At 41.8% G+C, this 18,748-nt stretch overlaps 1 protein-coding gene across 2 annotated transcripts in view; it reads right to left on the bottom strand.

Moving 5' to 3' along the window:
- ESYT2 (extended synaptotagmin 2) overlaps nt 1-18,748 on the bottom strand; it is a 144,009-nt gene that overhangs the window by 46,333 nt on the left and 78,928 nt on the right. For both annotated transcript variants that reach the window (XM_083188994.1, XM_083188995.1), the window contains exons 2-6: nt 13,525-13,566; nt 13,026-13,160; nt 9,910-9,986; nt 7,456-7,528; nt 6,686-6,775 (exon numbers count right to left, since the gene is read on the bottom strand). In XM_083188994.1, the coding sequence (XP_083045120.1) occupies nt 6,686-6,775; nt 7,456-7,528; nt 9,910-9,986; nt 13,026-13,160; nt 13,525-13,566 (417 nt within the window). The remainder of the gene's footprint in view (nt 1-6,685; nt 6,776-7,455; nt 7,529-9,909; nt 9,987-13,025; nt 13,161-13,524; nt 13,567-18,748) is intronic.

Genomic DNA, 18,748 nt, shown 5'->3' with positions numbered 1-18,748 from the left:
CCCTGATCGAAGAACTAAAAAATGCAATTCTGATGCAATACAAAATATGTCACATTTAAAGCATGGACAAGGAGCGACTCTCAAAATTCCTTTCATGGAGAGAAAATGCTCTCCTGAAAACATATCTCCACAAACGTTCTGTTCACCGGGTACACATAGCGTGCGGGGGTGCGGAGAGGGGCATGAGGTGCCGGGTGGCACCATTACCATATTTGAAAGCCCAGCGTTTCAATGAGAATGCTGGGCGTTCTCATGGTAATGAGGCCGTGACACGGGTGCGGGCAGCGGACATCACCGGATGTCAGCTACCCGACCATTTTCGTCCCAGCGTACATGCATATGGAAATGACTTGAAAGTCACTTTGATACGCGTGCACCTTCCACATCTTTCGATGGTCGGCGACCATCGAAAGATGTGGGTGTTCCCCGTGTCATGCGAATGTATGTTTATGTTAAACCTCCATTCGCAGCCTGCACACGCTGCGAGGGGGGGCTGGCGGCCCAGCATTTGCCGGGCAGGATTTGGTGGACTTGCAAGGCTGCGACTCAATCAGAATATCCCCCATTATGTGCTGCACATAACATCTATCGCATTGCATGTGCGATCGCATGTGGTTTTTAAACACATGCGATCACTTTACCCCAGCTCTAGTTAATACTAGGTGTAGTCAACTCCAGTCCCCAGGAGCTACCAACAGCTAATGTTTTCCAGATCTCCTCACAGAATCGTTAGTGAAGTAATTAGCTCCACCTGTGGATCATGTAAAATGTGTCAGTGAGTAATGAGTGCACCTGTGCAGCAGCTAGGTTGTCTGGAATATGTGAACTGTTGGCAGCTCTCGAGGCCCGGAGTTGGTTACCACTGAACTAGAGCTTACTACATTAATTGCTGAACGCTATGGGCCACAGGAAGATGTTAAAAAGATTCACTATGTAGCACGTAATGGTCTATTTACTAAGTCTTGGAAAGAAATAAAGTACATACCAACTTTTAACTGTGTTTTAAAAATGACAGGAGGTCATTGGATGGTACTTTATCTCTCTGCAAGACTTGTTATGGCATCTGGAGCTGTTGTATATTTCTGTGGTTCCCAACTGGTCCTCAAGTATCCCGGCTAGTCAGTTCATGTTTTTTGGATTTCTTTACTCATGTACAGGTGAGTTAATCTATGTTACTGGGTCAGTAGTTATCTCACCTGTTTCCAGATAGAAATCCTGAAAACATGACCTGTTAAAGGTACTTGAAGATTGGCAGTAAGATCCACTGTCCAGGTTCCCTACAGTTACTATATAATTTTCCTATCAGACAGAAGTACTCTCTGGATGTAACGCTCCTCTGCTAGAAAGCTCAGGCTCCTCTCCATACAAAGTCATGCTGCTTTGCTGAAAAATGAATCATTTACTCTACCATAATGACTAATATATTTCCACACATCATAAAGCTATGCAGCACTCTCCAACCTGGTGCCAAGTGTATCTTAGCATACACTACAACAGTTCCAAACAAGAAGTCACAGGGATCGCTCAGACGAATTTGATAAAAATGTAAATTATTATTAAATTAGTCAACATTGCCTTATATGGCCATAGAGGTCCTGCAAACACACCAGGGACAACAAGATGATCCTCTGCCAATTATTCTTTGCTGGAAAATATGAGGGGGGACACAAATCCTGTCCTAGTAATGTAGCCAGCAGATTCCACTGTCCTGCACAAGCAATAATCTGCTTTTTATTTCCATCTATATAGCCCTAGTTAAAATATCATGTCCTAGCACGCTATAAAAGGTATACATTACCTAAACACAATTCATGTTTATGGTTATTTATACTAATGACAATCCTTCAATATTTAAAGAAAATTGTTATAGTTTAATTTAAAAAATGCAGAACATTTGCTGAAGAGTTGAAAAGTTCCAGCCTCCATCTGTGGCTTAAGTGGAGTATCTCAGGTCCCCTACAGAGCATATGAAGCTTAAAATGACATTAGACAAAAAGACATTACATACTCACAAACAGGACTGTATTAATCTCAGGTAGCCATGCTAAAACTGTTGCAGGGCATGCTGGGATGCGTAGTTCAACAACAGCTGGAGGGCCGCAGGTTTCCCATCCCTGGTATAGAGGTCAGAGTGAGGCTCTCCATTGGAGTAGAGTGCACTGACCATACCAAATGTACAAGTTCCCCATCATCCAGTGCATCTTAAACTTGCTTGTGTTAAAACTTCTGTTGTCAATGGCATTTATCCTTCTAGATTTCACTGCTGGCTGCAGAATTCTACATTCTTTTCTCTGACTTAAGGATTCAAAAGGCTTTGCTCTGTACAGACTTTCTCCTGTTTCATATGATTTGCCACCACTGATAATACAGTAATTCATTCTACCTCAGCTGAGCAAAGAAGATCAGTAGCAGAACTCTATTGTTACAAAACACACTTTGCGGTAGAAGTTCTCAAAACTACTTGTGCCCATGTACAGTGTTGTGCTTCAATTCTAATAAAGATCACTTCTATAAAGTGTATGGATAACACACTTGGGCTACAGTAAAAATCAGCTTGATAGCTTCCTCATAAATGCTTCTGTACAAGCTCTGAAGGCCCATACACACTGGGCGCTAAGCAGCGCAGACAGTGGCAATCCCAAGAATTTTCTGGGTTTGCCAGTCAGCACTGGAGCATAGCCCGGAAAATTCTTGGGAGTGTCAGGGAAGGGATTACACCCAGCTATTTTCCCCATCAAACTCGCCCAGTGTGTATGGACCTTTACTCTTAAGACATTACTGTCCTCTATGGAGGCACAGTCAGTTACTAAAAACTAGCATTTGGTTATATCTTTATACTTCTTTATTTTAGTGCTGGCATAATGATAAATCATATCATTGTTTTTAACATCATGGAGGAAGCCATATGATGAATTACACCAACTGTTATAGTAAAGACAGCTATTCATTCACTAGGCCAGTGGTTCCCAAACTGTGCGCCTAGGCTCCCTGGGGTGCCTCAGGACACTTGCAGGGGTGCCTCGGGTTGGTCGTCCAGGACCAATTCAAATTATTTATAATCAATTATTTCTGGACAAAACCAGTGCTGATGGCTGCCAATCATAAAATGTGTACAATCAGAACCAAATCCTGCTCTTTACCACATAACTGAACCTAATAAGCACATATAAACACAATCTACTTAATTTTATATATATTTTTTGGGGCCTAGTGGTGCCTTGGAAAAATTCTGATACTCTAGGGTGCCATGATTAGAAAAAGATTGGGAACCCCTGCACTAGCAACATTACAGAGGGCCTATGTGAGTTCAGTGGTTCATCAGGAATAGGTAGGCTGAATAATGGTTAAGCCCACAAAATGGCTGCCTCTATGTTGTATATGTATGTTTCAGCCACTTGTTAGACACTCTGATAGTTGAAGGCAGGGCTTGACAAATTTCTTTAAAAAATCTAGGAGCCAGGATGAAAGTGTAGGGGCCAGATAAACTAAGAATAGGGACAGTGCGTGCCGAAGGAGTGCCCCAAAAATGTACACCATAATGCCTATTACACGTCACATACCATTACATATTATACTATGTGCCATAATGCCCATTACACGTAATGCCACACACACCGTAATGCCCATTGCACATTATGCCACACACCGTAATGCCCATTACACATTATGCGACAGGGGCAAATGCTCATTGACATGGTGTTAACCTGGTCTGCCAGGGGGTTAACCTGGTCTGCCAGGGGTAAATGCTCGTTGTCATTGGGTTAACCTGGTCTGCTAGGGCTAAGTGCTCCTTGCCATGGGGTTAACCTGCTCTGCCAGGGGTTCATTTGGTCTAGCAGAGGTAAATGCTTGGTGTCATGGGGATTACCAGGTAAATGGCGGTCTTCATCCTTGGTAACGGCGGCAGCAGCAGGGCAGAGCGGTCCTCAAAACCCCCCGCGCATACAAGAGCAGGTCCACCGCAGCGCAGCTAATTCAAAACTTGTGACAGATCGCGAGCCATTTGAAGCTCAGTCCGACAGCCAATTAGGAGCTAGCACTGCTGCTCCTGATTGGCTCCCAAACGGCAAACTCTGATTTGCTTGCGAAGACGGCTCGAGTAGTTTTGAAATAGCCGCACCATGGAGGTCCTGTTCTTATACAGCCGGGGGTGTGTGTGTGTGAGTGTGTGTCAAAGCAATGCAATATATCGATACAGCAAACCACAGTAAACACTATATGATCGACTCTATGGCAGTGCAATGTATTTTTACATGAACTAGAGTGTAAGTTATTTGGAGCAGGGCTGTCTTCCCTCCTATTCTTGCAGCCCTCTTCTCTCGTACTTCAAATACAGCACTCTCTTACTTAGCGACTGTTTATTCCCTCAGCTCTTCTCACTTGTAATCGTTCATCTCTTCTAATGGCAGCCCGAGCCCTAGCAATACGCTGATAACTCGTTTGCTTCCCTCAGCTGTATTGTGTACTGAGAATTGTGCTGCTAATTGTTACCTGAGCGGTTTTAGTTTTTCAGCTACTGTAATGTTAATGTAATAATTATGATTTTGCATGTAGCTACACCGCAGTGGCCGTGGAATTGCCCCATTGGATGTGCAGCACATCCAATGGGACAACGGCCAGGGACGTCGTTTCGGAGGTACACACTTTATGATGTGTACGACATATTGTTCAGATCTGCGTCAGAATAATAGATCATACAATATAACTTACAGTGTGTATCAAGGTTATCAGAACATCCCAAAGTTCTGCTCCAGATAAATTGTTCATCACAAGTGGCTGTTGTTAGGACAGGACAACATTGAAATATTTCATTAAAATTAATGAATAATGAATTAAATATAAAATAATTTAAAGGACACCCAAACCTTAAATTGCAGTTTTCTTATTTAATAAAAAAAAATATTCAGTATAAATAACATGCACTGATAAGTAAAAAAAATTACTATTAGTTTAGGACATTGCTCTTTCTCATCAGCTACTATAGGCGGAGGTGTCCCCCAATGGAAAAATCCATCTCCCCACATTTACTACTTCATCTCAAATATCTTCAAGTGTAATAGTCCAAATATTTTGCAATCAACAGCAAAGTCATCTGAATTACACTGCAAGTCCCGTAAACCAAGGTCAAATATCATCCTCTAAAGGTCGTGATGGTACAACTCCGTTTAAATGAAGGATTTGGGTCCCTTTAGAGACTTCGAGGCAACTAAAACATAATCTGCTACTGGATAAATGAGATATAAATTCTGACAGGTTCTTCTAGATCGGCTTTTGTCAAGACTGCTGTCATGTTGAGTGGACAAAGTTGGCAGTAATTGTGACATGCATTATATATATGTCATGGGAAAAGAAAATTGCATAATAATGGAAATGTACCAATTTTTATATAGCGAGAGAGACTTTCAGAAAATGTTTCAAATATTTACTGCAGACGAGAATGTTTATTTATTAATTGATTCAAGTACTGAACTATGCAACATGCATTGAGCAATTTTACAAAAATGAATATTCAGTTTTAATCAGAACAGTTGTGTTATGAAAGGAAATACTAAATTATGCTAGTATACTTTTGTTAGGCTTAGTAATAGAGGAGATGCTCATATACAAGCAAATCTGATACAGTGTAGCAGCGCAGCCGTCAATCAAGGAAATATCATCTACTCTAATTCCCTAATTTCTCTGCCAATTTGCTCTATCAGAAGCATGTGCTCATTACAGTTTCCTGTATCTCAATCATGTGAATACTAAAGTAAACTGCTTGTTCATACTAGCAAAAGATTTTGGGTATGGATCATATGGTCGACCTAAAGATGGTCGACAGTCGTTAGGTCGACACCGTTAGGTCGACATGGGACAAGTTCGACCGGACATTAGGTCGACACGAGCATTAGGTTGGCATGGTCTAGGTCGACAATCAAAAGGTCGACATGAAGTTTTTCAGTTTTTTTTACCGGAATGTCGACACAGTCGACATGGACACAGGAATAAGTGCGCTGCGCTTGCCATGGTTCGGGCATGGTGCCTCGCTATTTTATTCTCCCACCACACCCTGGTGGATGGTAGGGCATGAAATACCGCCTGTCGGCTCAAAATAAAACAGTGAAAAACCCCATGTCGACCTTTTGACTGTTGACCTAGACCATGTCAACCTAATGACCTGTTGACCTTGCAGTATGTCGACCTAATGACTGTCGACCATCTTTAGGTTGACCAACCGACCCAGTATTTCTGAACAAGCATCAATGCAGACTATTGCAGTGTCCCCCAGCTGCCACTAGGCGGAGATACTATGATAAGACAATGGGTCTGGTCTATAGCAGTGGTTCTCAAACTGTGGGTCCTGACCCCAAAGTGGACCCACAGTTTGAGAACCCCATGTTAAGGTGCCCATACACTACTAAGATTTATCTGCAGATCTGGCTGGTTGGAACAAAAACATGGTTATGGATGAATGGCAGTTTGGCAGTTTTGCAGCATTTCCAAGCAAATGGTCAACTGCCATGTACATGTGGTCTTCTGGCAACATATGTGTGTGATCGTTCTGGGGTAACTTGCTGGGGGGTCCTGTAATCATTTTTATTGTCTGATGGGGTCCCAGAGCAAAATAGTTTGAGAACCGCTGGTCTATAGCATGGCACACAAGAGAACCAATGTGAGAGGTGAATACATTTAACTTTTCACTCACCGGTTTCTTCAGGAAAAATATAGACAGTGCTCCAATTATTGGGATGTCTCCAAGCAAAGGCTCCAAAATCACCCTCAATGTACCATGCAGCTGGGAAACGAACAAGGGATTATTGATTTTTCTACAGAAACAACTCACACGGTATTAAGAATGTACAAATATAATAAACACTAGTTAGCCTGCCTGCCCCCCATCTGTATGGCTCCATCCTTCTTTCCGCTGCTCTGCCCCCCCCCCCGACTCCCATCACCGACTACTGCTCATGCGCTACCCAAAGCCCCTTCCAATCTGCCTTAATTCCATCCTCCCCAGTACTGCGGCACTAGGTTTATTCTTTCTCTATAGTCTGGGGGAAGGGGGCGCATGTTGGAAACGAGACGGACGTTAGCATATTATTATGTAGATATGTTAATGCTTCCCCTCATCTCTGTACATTAGTCGGATTTGGCCACTTTCCACCTGATCCCAATGGATCGGGCCAAGAAATCAGGTGAAAATTGGGCAAATATGATGTTTGTCATCTGATCCGATGCTTGGTCCCGTGTGCATCTGATCACAGTCTTGGCCGGCCTTCCAGCAGCAGGACTGCATGTGGTACAACACATACAGAAGGATACCTGCCGCCCAGGACCTTCATCAAGGGGGATTTGCTGGCCATATACTGCTGCGAGAAAGTACAGTATTTATTAGAGAATACATCTATTGCTTTTATACCCTTCACAGATAAAGATAATGGATGACCGTCCCATCTCAGTAAGTATATACATTACCTGGATACTTTTCACACCCGCTTTGCAAAAATATCTCTTAATTTCCAAATCAATTTCTGTATTTCCTACAAAACTGCAAAAAAGAAAGAACAAAGAAGTACTTGAAACTGGCCAAATCTGCTCCAGACTGCGGTAACGTCATGTCAGACATGCGAAAGCAATTAGCTGCTAACTTGAATGATTAGGTTATATTTTGTCAGTAAAAAAAAGAATAAAAAATGTATATGTTTTAAAGGGCTCACTCTACATATTAATAGTAATTGGCACAAGGATTCATACAGATGTGTTCTCGTACATGTAGCCTCAGTACGCCATGCAGCATATCCGATACCTGGTGTCAGTGAGCAGCCAGGTCCTTTGCAACGCTGCTAATATTGGGTGTCTTTTTATACTGTAAATGCCTCTTGGTTGCAAGACAAATGTGACCAGTGTGCACCAGGAAATCGTGCAGATTAATTTAATGTATGACACTTGTCTATTGTGTTGCACTCAGTCTGTATACAGAGCCCAACAGAACTTGCATTGGAAAAATAGCTGCTACAATCTAGCACTTCATGTACAGACTTAGGCCAGTATTCAATGAGAAAAATTTGCCTTGTTTTATGGCGAGTTTGTGCTGTTTTCGCGTTGGAAGGAGCATTTTGCTCTCCAAAAGTGAACCACCCTATTCAATGTGATATTTTCGCCGTCTTTTTAAGTGATTTTCGCCGTGTCTCTTCGTGTAGCAATTCTCCATCTTTTCATGGAGAACTGGAATGTGAACTTTTAAACTAAAAGGTTTTTTTTTTAATTTTGGTGTAAAAAAAATCAGGATTTTTTTTCTGTGAAGGGGCATGTTATTTTTATTCATGTGCTTATAGCACATGAATATATATTTAATTTAAAAATAAAAAAAATCTTTTTTTTTTTTAATACAGAGCAGCCAGCATGGGGCCGGAGCTCTTGAGCCGCTCATTAGATATTCATATATTCACTGCATCGATCATTACATATGCACGATCGGGTGCAGTGAATACTGGGTCCCCCGCTGGCTATAGGGGGGGGCAGCTTGTGCTGCCTGGGTCCCGGGGAGCCCACCTCCCCTCCACATATGTTCTGGGGCAGCCAGGGAGACTTTAATCTCCCTGGCTGCCACCGTCCCCCGGCTCCCTGCCAGCTCCCTGCCGCGGACGCTCGTCCGCTGCAGGGGTTAAGACTCGCCGCGAATGGCGGCGAGTCTTAACCACATTGAATAGTGGGAGCAGGAGAGGCAGCGAGCCCTCCGGAACAGGGCGAGTGCATGGCGAGAGAAAAAAATCTCTCGCCATGCACGGAGAATTTTTCACGTTGAATACTGCCCTTAGAGCGGTTTATTTACTAAGATGGAAGCACTATTGAAGATGGGATGTTGCCCATAGCAAAGCATTAGAATCAACTTGTTTATTTAGCACCTTCTAGAACATGGGTCTTCAACCTGTGGCCCTCCAGATGTTTTGAAACGACATGTTCCAACATACATTGCCACATTTTTTCCTATGAGAGCATGTCAAAACTGTCAGGGCATGCTGGGACATGTAGTTCAACAACATCTGGAGGGCCACAGGTTGAAGACATGTGTTCTAGAAGATAGATGGAATCTGATTGGTTGCCCATAGCAGCATCTCATCTTCAGCAGAACTTCCATCTTTGTAAATAAACCCCAGAGACTCAGAGGTATATAGCTATACAAATGTCATAGGCAGTTTCCTCATGCATCCTAGATCACACTGTTGTGACTAAGATGCAATTTCGGCAAAAAAAAAGAAGATTGTCACGTTACTTGGCATGCCAACAGGAGCTGTTTGGCGTAAATGCTGTAAAGATGTTTAAGGACACATATCGACATGGTGATATATTACATTTACTTATTTGCCCATCCTGCTGGCAACCGCACTATCGTGGGTTGATCTCTTCAGCAATATGGCAATAGCACCATATTTCCAAACATTGGGGGAAATTTACTAAGATGGGAATTAGACTTCACATGTGATATTGCTATGGGCAACCAATCAGATCCTGTCTACTATCTTCTAGAGGGTGCTAAATAAATAAATAAGTAGACTCTGGTTGGTTGCCCATAGCAACATCACATGTGAAGTCTTATTCCTGCCTTAGTAAATTTCCCCCATCATGTGTACAACATGGAGCATACTCAGAAGAAATGGTGCGGGATTGGAGGGCTGTACTCTTGTTCACTGTCAGCAAGTTATCTTTAGCTGGGACTGTACTATTTGTACAGCGCATTTTCGTTTATTATATCAAATTAACTTTATAGTCACAATTTTGATAGCCCTGTCACTTTTCATATGTCTGTATTATGACACTGAAATGAAGAATTTTTCTTACTACCAATCAATTCAGTTCCACATAAATTACTAGCAGGATATGATTCCATAGGAAATACACAGAAATACCTGTCATTTCATGTGAGTTTACCTTATCTGAAGATCCAGTATAATCTGCCTCTTGTCCACATTCTCTGTGTATACTTTTACACCGTTCACTCGTAATGGCTGCCACAAAATAAGGAATAAAGTTGTATTACTGTACTGGAAGATACTATACCTCAGTCAGCACCGACTTTAGAATATATAGACAGGCAATATCTATCTATATACAACTACACAAAATTATATAAAGTTACTAGTTCATAAGAGGATAAGAAATGGGAAGTTCCCACTAAATAAAGACATAGCAGGGACAAGGACGAACTCTGGGGCGGACCTATTTAGCATCTTTGTGGTAATGCTGTTTTTAAACTTTGGATTCCTATAGTCACTGAGACATCTCATTAGCCAAGTAGGAGCTACTGTATTGGTTCTGTCATTACTATCAGATGAATCGAGTTTCTCTGACAGTGTATTACGCCGTAGGCCAGTGATTTTCAACTTTTTTACCTTGCGGCACACTAAATAAGATTTTACAATTTCCAAGGCACACCATGAGATCCCCACCGGGCAAAACATATTGGCCCCCACATGAAAAAAACAAACCTATTGGCCCCCATATGAAAAACAATCACTCTGGCCCCCACAGGTAACAAAAATAAAATACACTGGCCCTTTAAATGAGACCAGTAAATAACAGTTGAACTGGTGGCGGCTGTAAACTGGTTTGGGCATCTCTAGATCTGGGGGCACACTTGAGAACAGCTCAAGGCAAACTAGTGTGCTGTAGGCAGCATAGCTAGTGCAAACTTTAAAAAAAAAAAAAAATTTATTGAGACATTGTGCATATGTTACATAATAAACATATTGTGGTATAGAATATAAAATTCAAATAAACATAGAACATATTAAATTGTATTTGCCCAGCATTTTTCTGTCTAACCATCATATAAGACACTTTAAGGTTACTTAAGGAGAGGCAGTAAATATTACATTCACATTCTCATTCAAGAGAGACAGGAGGGTCTTGAGCAGCCATTCCAGATACCACGCAGTGGTTTTTAAGCTAGCATGGATCGTTCGTCTTGTGGTAAGAGGGAGAGTAGGTATATAAAATTCGTAAATAAAACATGTTTTTTGGAATAATTTGGATACGGTATGTACGGATACGGGATATCGTACCTGTATTTACCTCTATCAACAGTAGCCTCTATTCAGTCCATACGGAATAAAAAGCGGAGCTTAGTCAAATATAGAGGTATTTGTGGGGGTGTGGTATCAATCCATCCCTGAAGGATAGTTTTGACCGCTGAGTGCAAACTTTTTTAAACTAGTTCTCAACTCTTCCCGACTCTCCTAGAGACTCCTGTACTTTGTGGAGCTATTCTAGGACTCCTGGGAGAGTAAGCCGCTCTTCTGGATACTTCCCTAGTAAAGTGGTAACATGAACCCTGACATGATTTAATAACATGACTCCTGTTATCATAATTCTGCACTTGCCATTGTGTCTCTCCTCTGGGATCGCCTGGAAAGTATTGATAAGCTATAATCCATACATATAAATATTATGCAGTGCCATACAGAAAGTGATACTTTATTTACATCAATGCCAATGAGGAGAGGACATCAGGTCTACATACAGTAGATCCGCTAAGCATACCAAACCTCACACTGGTGGAAAAGTAGTCTCCTAAGGCAGCGATTCCCAAACTGGGTGTCTAGACACCCTGGGGTACCCCAGGGCTCTTGCAGGGGTGCCTGGAGTTGCTGGTTCAAGGCCAAATCAATTAGTTATGGTCAAGTGATTGGTAAAACCTGTGCTAGCTGCTGCCAATCATAGAAACACATTGACAATTAAAAGAACCGCTGTACACCACCACATAACCGGACATAAGGATAACAGGTAGGCACCGTTTCAAAATGTATCAATCAAAAACATTTATCCTAGGGGATGACAGGAACAAATGCTGAAAATCGAGAGTGCTGTGATTCAAAAAAGTTTGGGAACCATTGCCCAAAGGTCTTCCAATGACTTTATTTAAAGAGCGATCTCAGGCACTGATCTGATGCGCAGGGGGATGGGAGGTAAAACACATGTGATTTGACACTTTTCATCCAAATTTCTGGCCCATATGAGTCAAAATTGGATGAAAGGGACACAAATGGCACTAGAGTATGGTCACATTTAACACTGGGGTTCTTTGGTCACATTTGATGAATGCTTCAAAAACCGAAAATATAACAACCAACAAATAACTTTGGGCAAAACTTCTGCAATAAGTTTGGACCATGCTCATCATCCAATGTTGTACCCACACTCCCCTAAGCAGCTTCTATATGAGGACCCTTCTCTTGGACCTCTACTGCCACGTATATATCACCACAAGTCTATTACATTTACAAAAGCCTGGAGACCGCAAATAAAGCAAAGCAACAGCACTGTAGGTAATGGCTGGATTCACGGAAGTAACATCTAAACAAGTGTTGCACAGGTCACCACCACCTACTGTATATGAAAGTACAATCTCATCATCTTCGTAGGCCATGGGAAATCCTTTATATCTGGTTTGCAAGAAAATTCTGCAATGTCTTATTATAGGAATTACATAATGAGAAGTGTAAAGCACAGCACTGTATTACTGACGTCATTATCGGCGTATGAATTCATACCAATGCTGAACATTCCCCAGGAACCCTGACACTACAAATCCCAATCACTGATGTGTAGATCAAGAAATGTATATGAATATATACAACGTTCATCTGACTGTTCCCTGCAAAGTTCTTCTCTGTAGATGTAACTTATCACTGACCTGCCAACAACCTAACATGTTCTCAGAACAAAACCATAAAAAGGGTGTTGTTGCAGGACAGTGCAATGGCCTTATTTACTTAGACATGGGCATGACAGGATCTGGCCTAATTTGTCCCAGTCAACGGTTTAATCAGGAATGCTGTGAGGGATGTGGATGTTGCTGGGGTGTACAGAAAAGCATGTTCGTGTACTGCAGCAACAGTAATGACATTAGCAGGGCAATGTACCATACTACAGTGGGGAACTACACCAAAATACATCTAATTCCTTCATCAAATACGGACACAGGTCACATGCATTTGTTTATGGTATACAGCGTTACGCCAGCATAAGCCCTCTGTGACTCTTACCTGGAGGCCCATGTCTATCTTGGTAAAACTGAAGGTACTCAGATGGGCATTTGCTCCTCTGATCGCTGGCTCGATGGTTTCTCTGAACAACTTGTCTATGAATTGGCAGATGTAGGGCCACATGTGCTTCACGGTCTGTGATAAAAAAAAATATATATATAAGAATACAGTGCTTTATATATTTTAACAAATAGTTGCAATGATTAGGAGACCATAATGTGACACCAGTTTTAAGAAAAAAGCAACAGAAAGACAAAAAAGTAGTAATTATAATAGTAAGTCTATAGTAAAGATAAATCAAAGCATACAATTGTAGTGCATGGGATGGGCCAGTTGCTTCTGTTGCCATGAAGCTATATTGTTACATTATTATTAATGCAATGGGGCCTACACAGATAGCGAGTGTGCAGAGTGATCAGAGCGATGCTAGATCACTCAGATCGTTTAGCACACATCGCTTTTTTTTTTTTGTTTTAAAACATTAGAATTACATAAATACCTTGTTTAGCCATTCTGCTCTTTCAATGTCTGGAAAATGAACCTGTAAAAGACAATAAATCAGGTTGAAAATACGAATTTAAAGCATTAAGAACATTATAAAGAAAACCTGAGCTACTGCTACACAACATTAAGGGCAAGATGTACTAAGCCCTGAAAAATGATTAAACAGTAATAAACAACCAGCCTGTCAGCTCCCAACTGTCATCAAACACAGCCTGTAACATCATAGTTGCCTACCCTCCTGGGGAAAAAGGAATGAATCTAATTAAATCATCAGCACCATTTCCCAGCACTTTACCAAGTATAGTAGCTCTTACTAACTGCTTTGGGGCTCATCTACATTTGGATATAAGTCATTTTAAAAGATTCCCTTCAGACATAGCAGCACACACCCGCGCTTCTAGATGCCACGTTCACAATCTCTTTTCACAATCTCTCCATATATGGAATAGACACGCCACTTGGGTGGTGCACGGCACACACCCTCAACTATAATCTCCCTGAAACTAGTTTTCAAAAGTAGGAAAGTATGTGTAACATTGCAGTAAGGAGCTGATTGGCTGGTCCATTTTATCACTTTTCAAGTTTAGTACATCTGGCCCTAAGTAATTGTGTTCATTATCAGTCAGACGGAGCATCCCGTACCCAAATCATTCACCATGCCTCATTCTTGGTACTACGTCTAGCACCAGCTAAACTTGCAGTTCAAAGTCATTGATTACTGAGAAGAGGTTATAAGGGAGCAGATGGTCACTTTATACCTGCCTGTACCAGCCATTTTCATTATTATTTTAGTACAGGTTGGTGAATGGATCATCTAAAAAAGATTATAGGATCATTTATGGTGTCACTGATACACGGTTCCGCACAGCACTGACATAGTTTGAGACACAATATGCACTTCCCAACGGCTTGCACAAGGAGTCTGGAAATGTGTGGGGCCTCTACTTAAGTGTTTTCTGTCAGATTCCTGTTAATTTGTTATTAAAATGGGAATTACCTCTTTTTTATCCCACACATTTTAGGATTCATACACATAAAAGGCATATAGGACCTTATTCTGGTTCACTCTGAGGCAAATTCCTTCTCAAATGGACAAAACCATGTGCACTGCAGGTGGGGCAGATGTAACATGTGCAGAGAGAATTAGATTTGGGTGAGGTTTTTCTTCAAAGTGAGATCTATATTGCAGTGTAGAAATAAAGCAGCTAGTCTTTTCCCTGCACAGAAACAACAGCAACCCGTGCTGCCCTCAGACATCAGCGATCATCTGCCCTGCACTGACACAGGTGGAGGCAGCAGCGGCATTAATCCTACAGGTGTAAGTGGGAACCCTGGAGACAATACACAACCAGCGGCCAGACACGGAAGGGCACGATTCCTGTCCGCTACTCCTTAATATAAGGACATGCATAAGGATACGCAAACCGCTCACTTCCACTCCACTCATAAGTACTGTCTATATTTTAAATTGAGAGGAGGGGTACTCATCAATGAAAAGCCTAATCATGGGGTACAGGAGAGAAAAAAGGTTGGGAACCACTGTTCTAGAGGGTGCTAAATAAATAAGAAGTAGATTCTGATTGGTTGCCCATAGCAGCATCCCACGTGAAGTAGAATACACATCTTAGTACATTTCCCCCTCAGTGTGAGCACACCTTAACCCCTTCAGTGGTGTTTTTTTTGGGGGGGGAGCGCTCCCCACTGGCCGAGTTTTTCATGGGGAGCTGTCCCTTAAAAAAAAAAAACACCACTGCCTCCCTGGGTCCGGGCAGCACCGCTGCACTGTCAATAAGCAGCTGCCCGGACCTGCGCCCCCATACCGCGTCCCTGTCCCCGGCAGCCGGCTTGTCATAAGCCGGCGCCGGGGACTTTATACAAAACACGGAGGGGAGGAGGAGGGAGCCGGAGGCGCCGTAGAGGGGAGGGAGCCGGGCAGCGCTGAAGCTGCCTGAGTTCAGTGATTGAACTCAGCAGCGCTGCCCGGCTATAAACAGTGGCAATCCCGAGAATTTTCCAGGCTTGCCAGACTGGGCACTGAGGCACAGCCCGGAAAATTCTCGGGATTGCCACTGAAGGGGTTAATAGGGAAAATTGTATTCTATCTAAATTAGAGTTAGCTCAGGAAACTAACACAATTCTTTGACATTTTCTGTATATTGAAGCTGTGAGTAGTGCTGTGTATGTCAAGGCAGCCAATGACCTGTACAATCCAGTGTGACTCAATTTGTCCATTCCATTTACTAGAGCACAGTAAATGGACTCTGTTCAGCTGGAATGGAAGAAAGGCTATAGGCCTGCATAGCTTCAATTTACCAGGGGTAACCTATAGCAAGCTACGTGTATTTCCCTTATAAACTCTCTTCTGCCAATTTAATTGAGGTTTAGTAACTTTTAAACAGTGCAGTCTAGACACGTTCTCTGTCCAACGGATACGACTTCATGAAAAAATAAAACGGTATTTATACTGTCAGCCAATTCACGTTTGCCTTTTACAGTTAATAATAGGAAAATTAAACCTCTTACAAATCCATGTGTAACCTAGACGGATATAGCCAATTTGCAGATAGAAAAGGTGAAGAAATGTGGTATTCTGGAGACACTGCTAGGAAGTGTAAGCTATTGAGTGGACAATTATCTTCTACATATACAGAACACAATGGGGGAAATGTAATACCTGCAAATTACATTACATAAATTACCTAAATTATTGCCGCTTTAAAATGCAAGAGAACACGCACAAAAGTCTCACACTTCCTGTTTCTCTCTGGCTAATACATTCAGGGCTGCACTAACCTACAAGAGAAACCTGCGGTGGGACCCATAGAAAAGGTCAACATGCATTTTTTAAATCTTTTTGAGTCAATGTCAACACCTGAGCAGATGGACCCCAAAATAGTGTACTGCATACCGCTGCATAGCTTGCATCGGTGTTATTAATCAAACACATTGCAGGCACTATCAGGATTTACTATATACGTCAAAGGGCCTAGACCATGCACTCTCTAATGATTGGCCAAACCTCTGTGGCAGGCGGCCCTAACCCTGCACTGAGGCCCATGCCAGTGTAATTTTATTACACAAATTTAATGGTGGTATGCTAGTAAAAAACACTTATTATGGCACATCACTAGTCCTGTAATGGGAACATGGCCTGCTAACGGCCTATCGGGGATATGCAATACAGAGCGATGTCCTACTGCGCACATATTGCTCTACATTACGTCCATAACTTTGTATTGAATTCCCCCTGAGGATTACAAGATCCCGGCTATGGATCATCACTTGTATAGACACGATGTTTGTAAGTCAGATGTATGGCTGAATTCATGAGTAGCATACAATCATAGCATGATAGACATTAAGATGATATTTAATGCCCTATCTATTCATGCTAATGAGCTTTGTGCAAAAGGGTATTAGTTGCATTGACACAAAGCCAAGTGTTATTAACGTTAGATCCATGGCAGGCCAAATACAAGTATCCGGTACCCTACAGTCTGTAGTAAAGAGATACCACTTTAAAACAGAGAAAACTTTATAAATAAATGAAGAGAATCTGGAATTTATTATGGAAGATCATATTCATTTAGGAGACCACAAGCTCAGTTCCAAGGATGCGCCTACATGCTAAGTACTGCACTTCTCTGACCAGCGTGTCCACAATTGAGAACTTTTACTAAATACATCTCTTTATCTGCTTGTCTGGTGTGATACTCAGCTATGTGTTAACATTCCTCTCTGTGCTTGCTGCATTAAATATGATTCTATCCACAGAGCAGCTTTGTACACAACCCCAGGACATTGGAAACACTGCTTCGTCATACAAAGACATACATACACGGAAATGCTTCAGAAACTTGTAAAACTGAAGATACTTGAAATGTGGTAATAACTCATTAAATGCTCTTTTATATGTTTGAAGTCACCTTTTCATATGGAATGAATGTAATGTGATGAGGACAGCCATCAGCCTCTAAAAAACTGCATGACAAATTGGTTTAATGGTTATAACAAACACACACTTGTAATTCGCAAGTTGTTCTATAATCCTCTTACAGTGTACACAGCTACCAGAGCCAAAGCATCTACTTTACAACATATATTAAACCTGCTCCTGCGTTCCAACAGCTGAAGCGTTGCAGAGTTTTCTGAATAAAACCTTCTCACTCCATCACTATTCTGTGCTTGTGTCATACACATAGACATGATCACCAGGGCCCTTATTCTGATCGGTGCGGATATTCCCGCATTCTTACGGTGCGGTCCGCACGCCACGGTGTTTTGCCGCGTGCGGCCATCGTCCGTAGAAACGCCCACGTGTCCTCCGCATTCGGACGGACTCACTCTTTAAGAACAGGGCGTGTTTACGGACGACATACAAAGCATGCGTGTGCGGGAGAAACACTCCGATTCGGCACGGTATTACAGAGTATTACAGAGTATGCTCGGGAATACCGCATCCGAACGGGAGCCAAGCGGTGCTACCGCCCGTAAGCGGAGTATTTACGCCAAACAACCCACTATTATGTATATTCTGCAATACATCACATGACCCACTTATTCAATTACCTATCCTCATAAAAAACTGCTTATTTGGAATTGGAATCAATTAGATTCCAATATATCCTTACAAGCATGCCTAACACATGCATTGCACACATTAACCCTTACAGCAATGTAAGTGCAATGGTTTGTATTACACCCTGTGTAAAAGATTATAACCAATCTACACATATACTATTTAAAGTGCAAATAAAACCAACAACTGTAAACTTGCATAAAGAATTTATTTAAACAGACAATTAACAGAAATAAAAAAATATAAAATTATAAATTAAATAAGCAGGTCTTTGAGGTCCTGCAGGTCTGCTTGAAGGAGCCGCAGATGGTGCTCCGCTCGCAGGAGGGCCCCACGCACCCCCTCATCTGCCGGTGTGGTGTCATCTGTGGGCATGTCAAAGGGGCAAAAATTAGTCATGTTATTCTTGCATACATTTCACATACTGCGACATAAATTGCACAAATGCTAGGTGACATGTGTGTATATATATATATATATATATCATTGTAGAGAGATAGAGACACACATAGATAAATAGATATGACACATACATATATACATACATGCTAACTTATTTACTACATACTGTATTTTTTGGCCTATACCCTTTACTCTGCAGAAGACATAACAGTCATATTGTTTCTTCTCAGTCACAACC

This window comes from Crinia signifera, chromosome 5, assembly GCF_055691185.1.
Source record: "Crinia signifera chromosome 5, ASM5569118v1, whole genome shotgun sequence".
In the NCBI taxonomy this organism is placed as follows: domain Eukaryota; kingdom Metazoa; phylum Chordata; class Amphibia; order Anura; family Myobatrachidae; genus Crinia; species Crinia signifera.
Note: the sequence above shows the minus strand (reverse complement) of the source record. Positions and strands in the feature narration are given on the sequence as shown.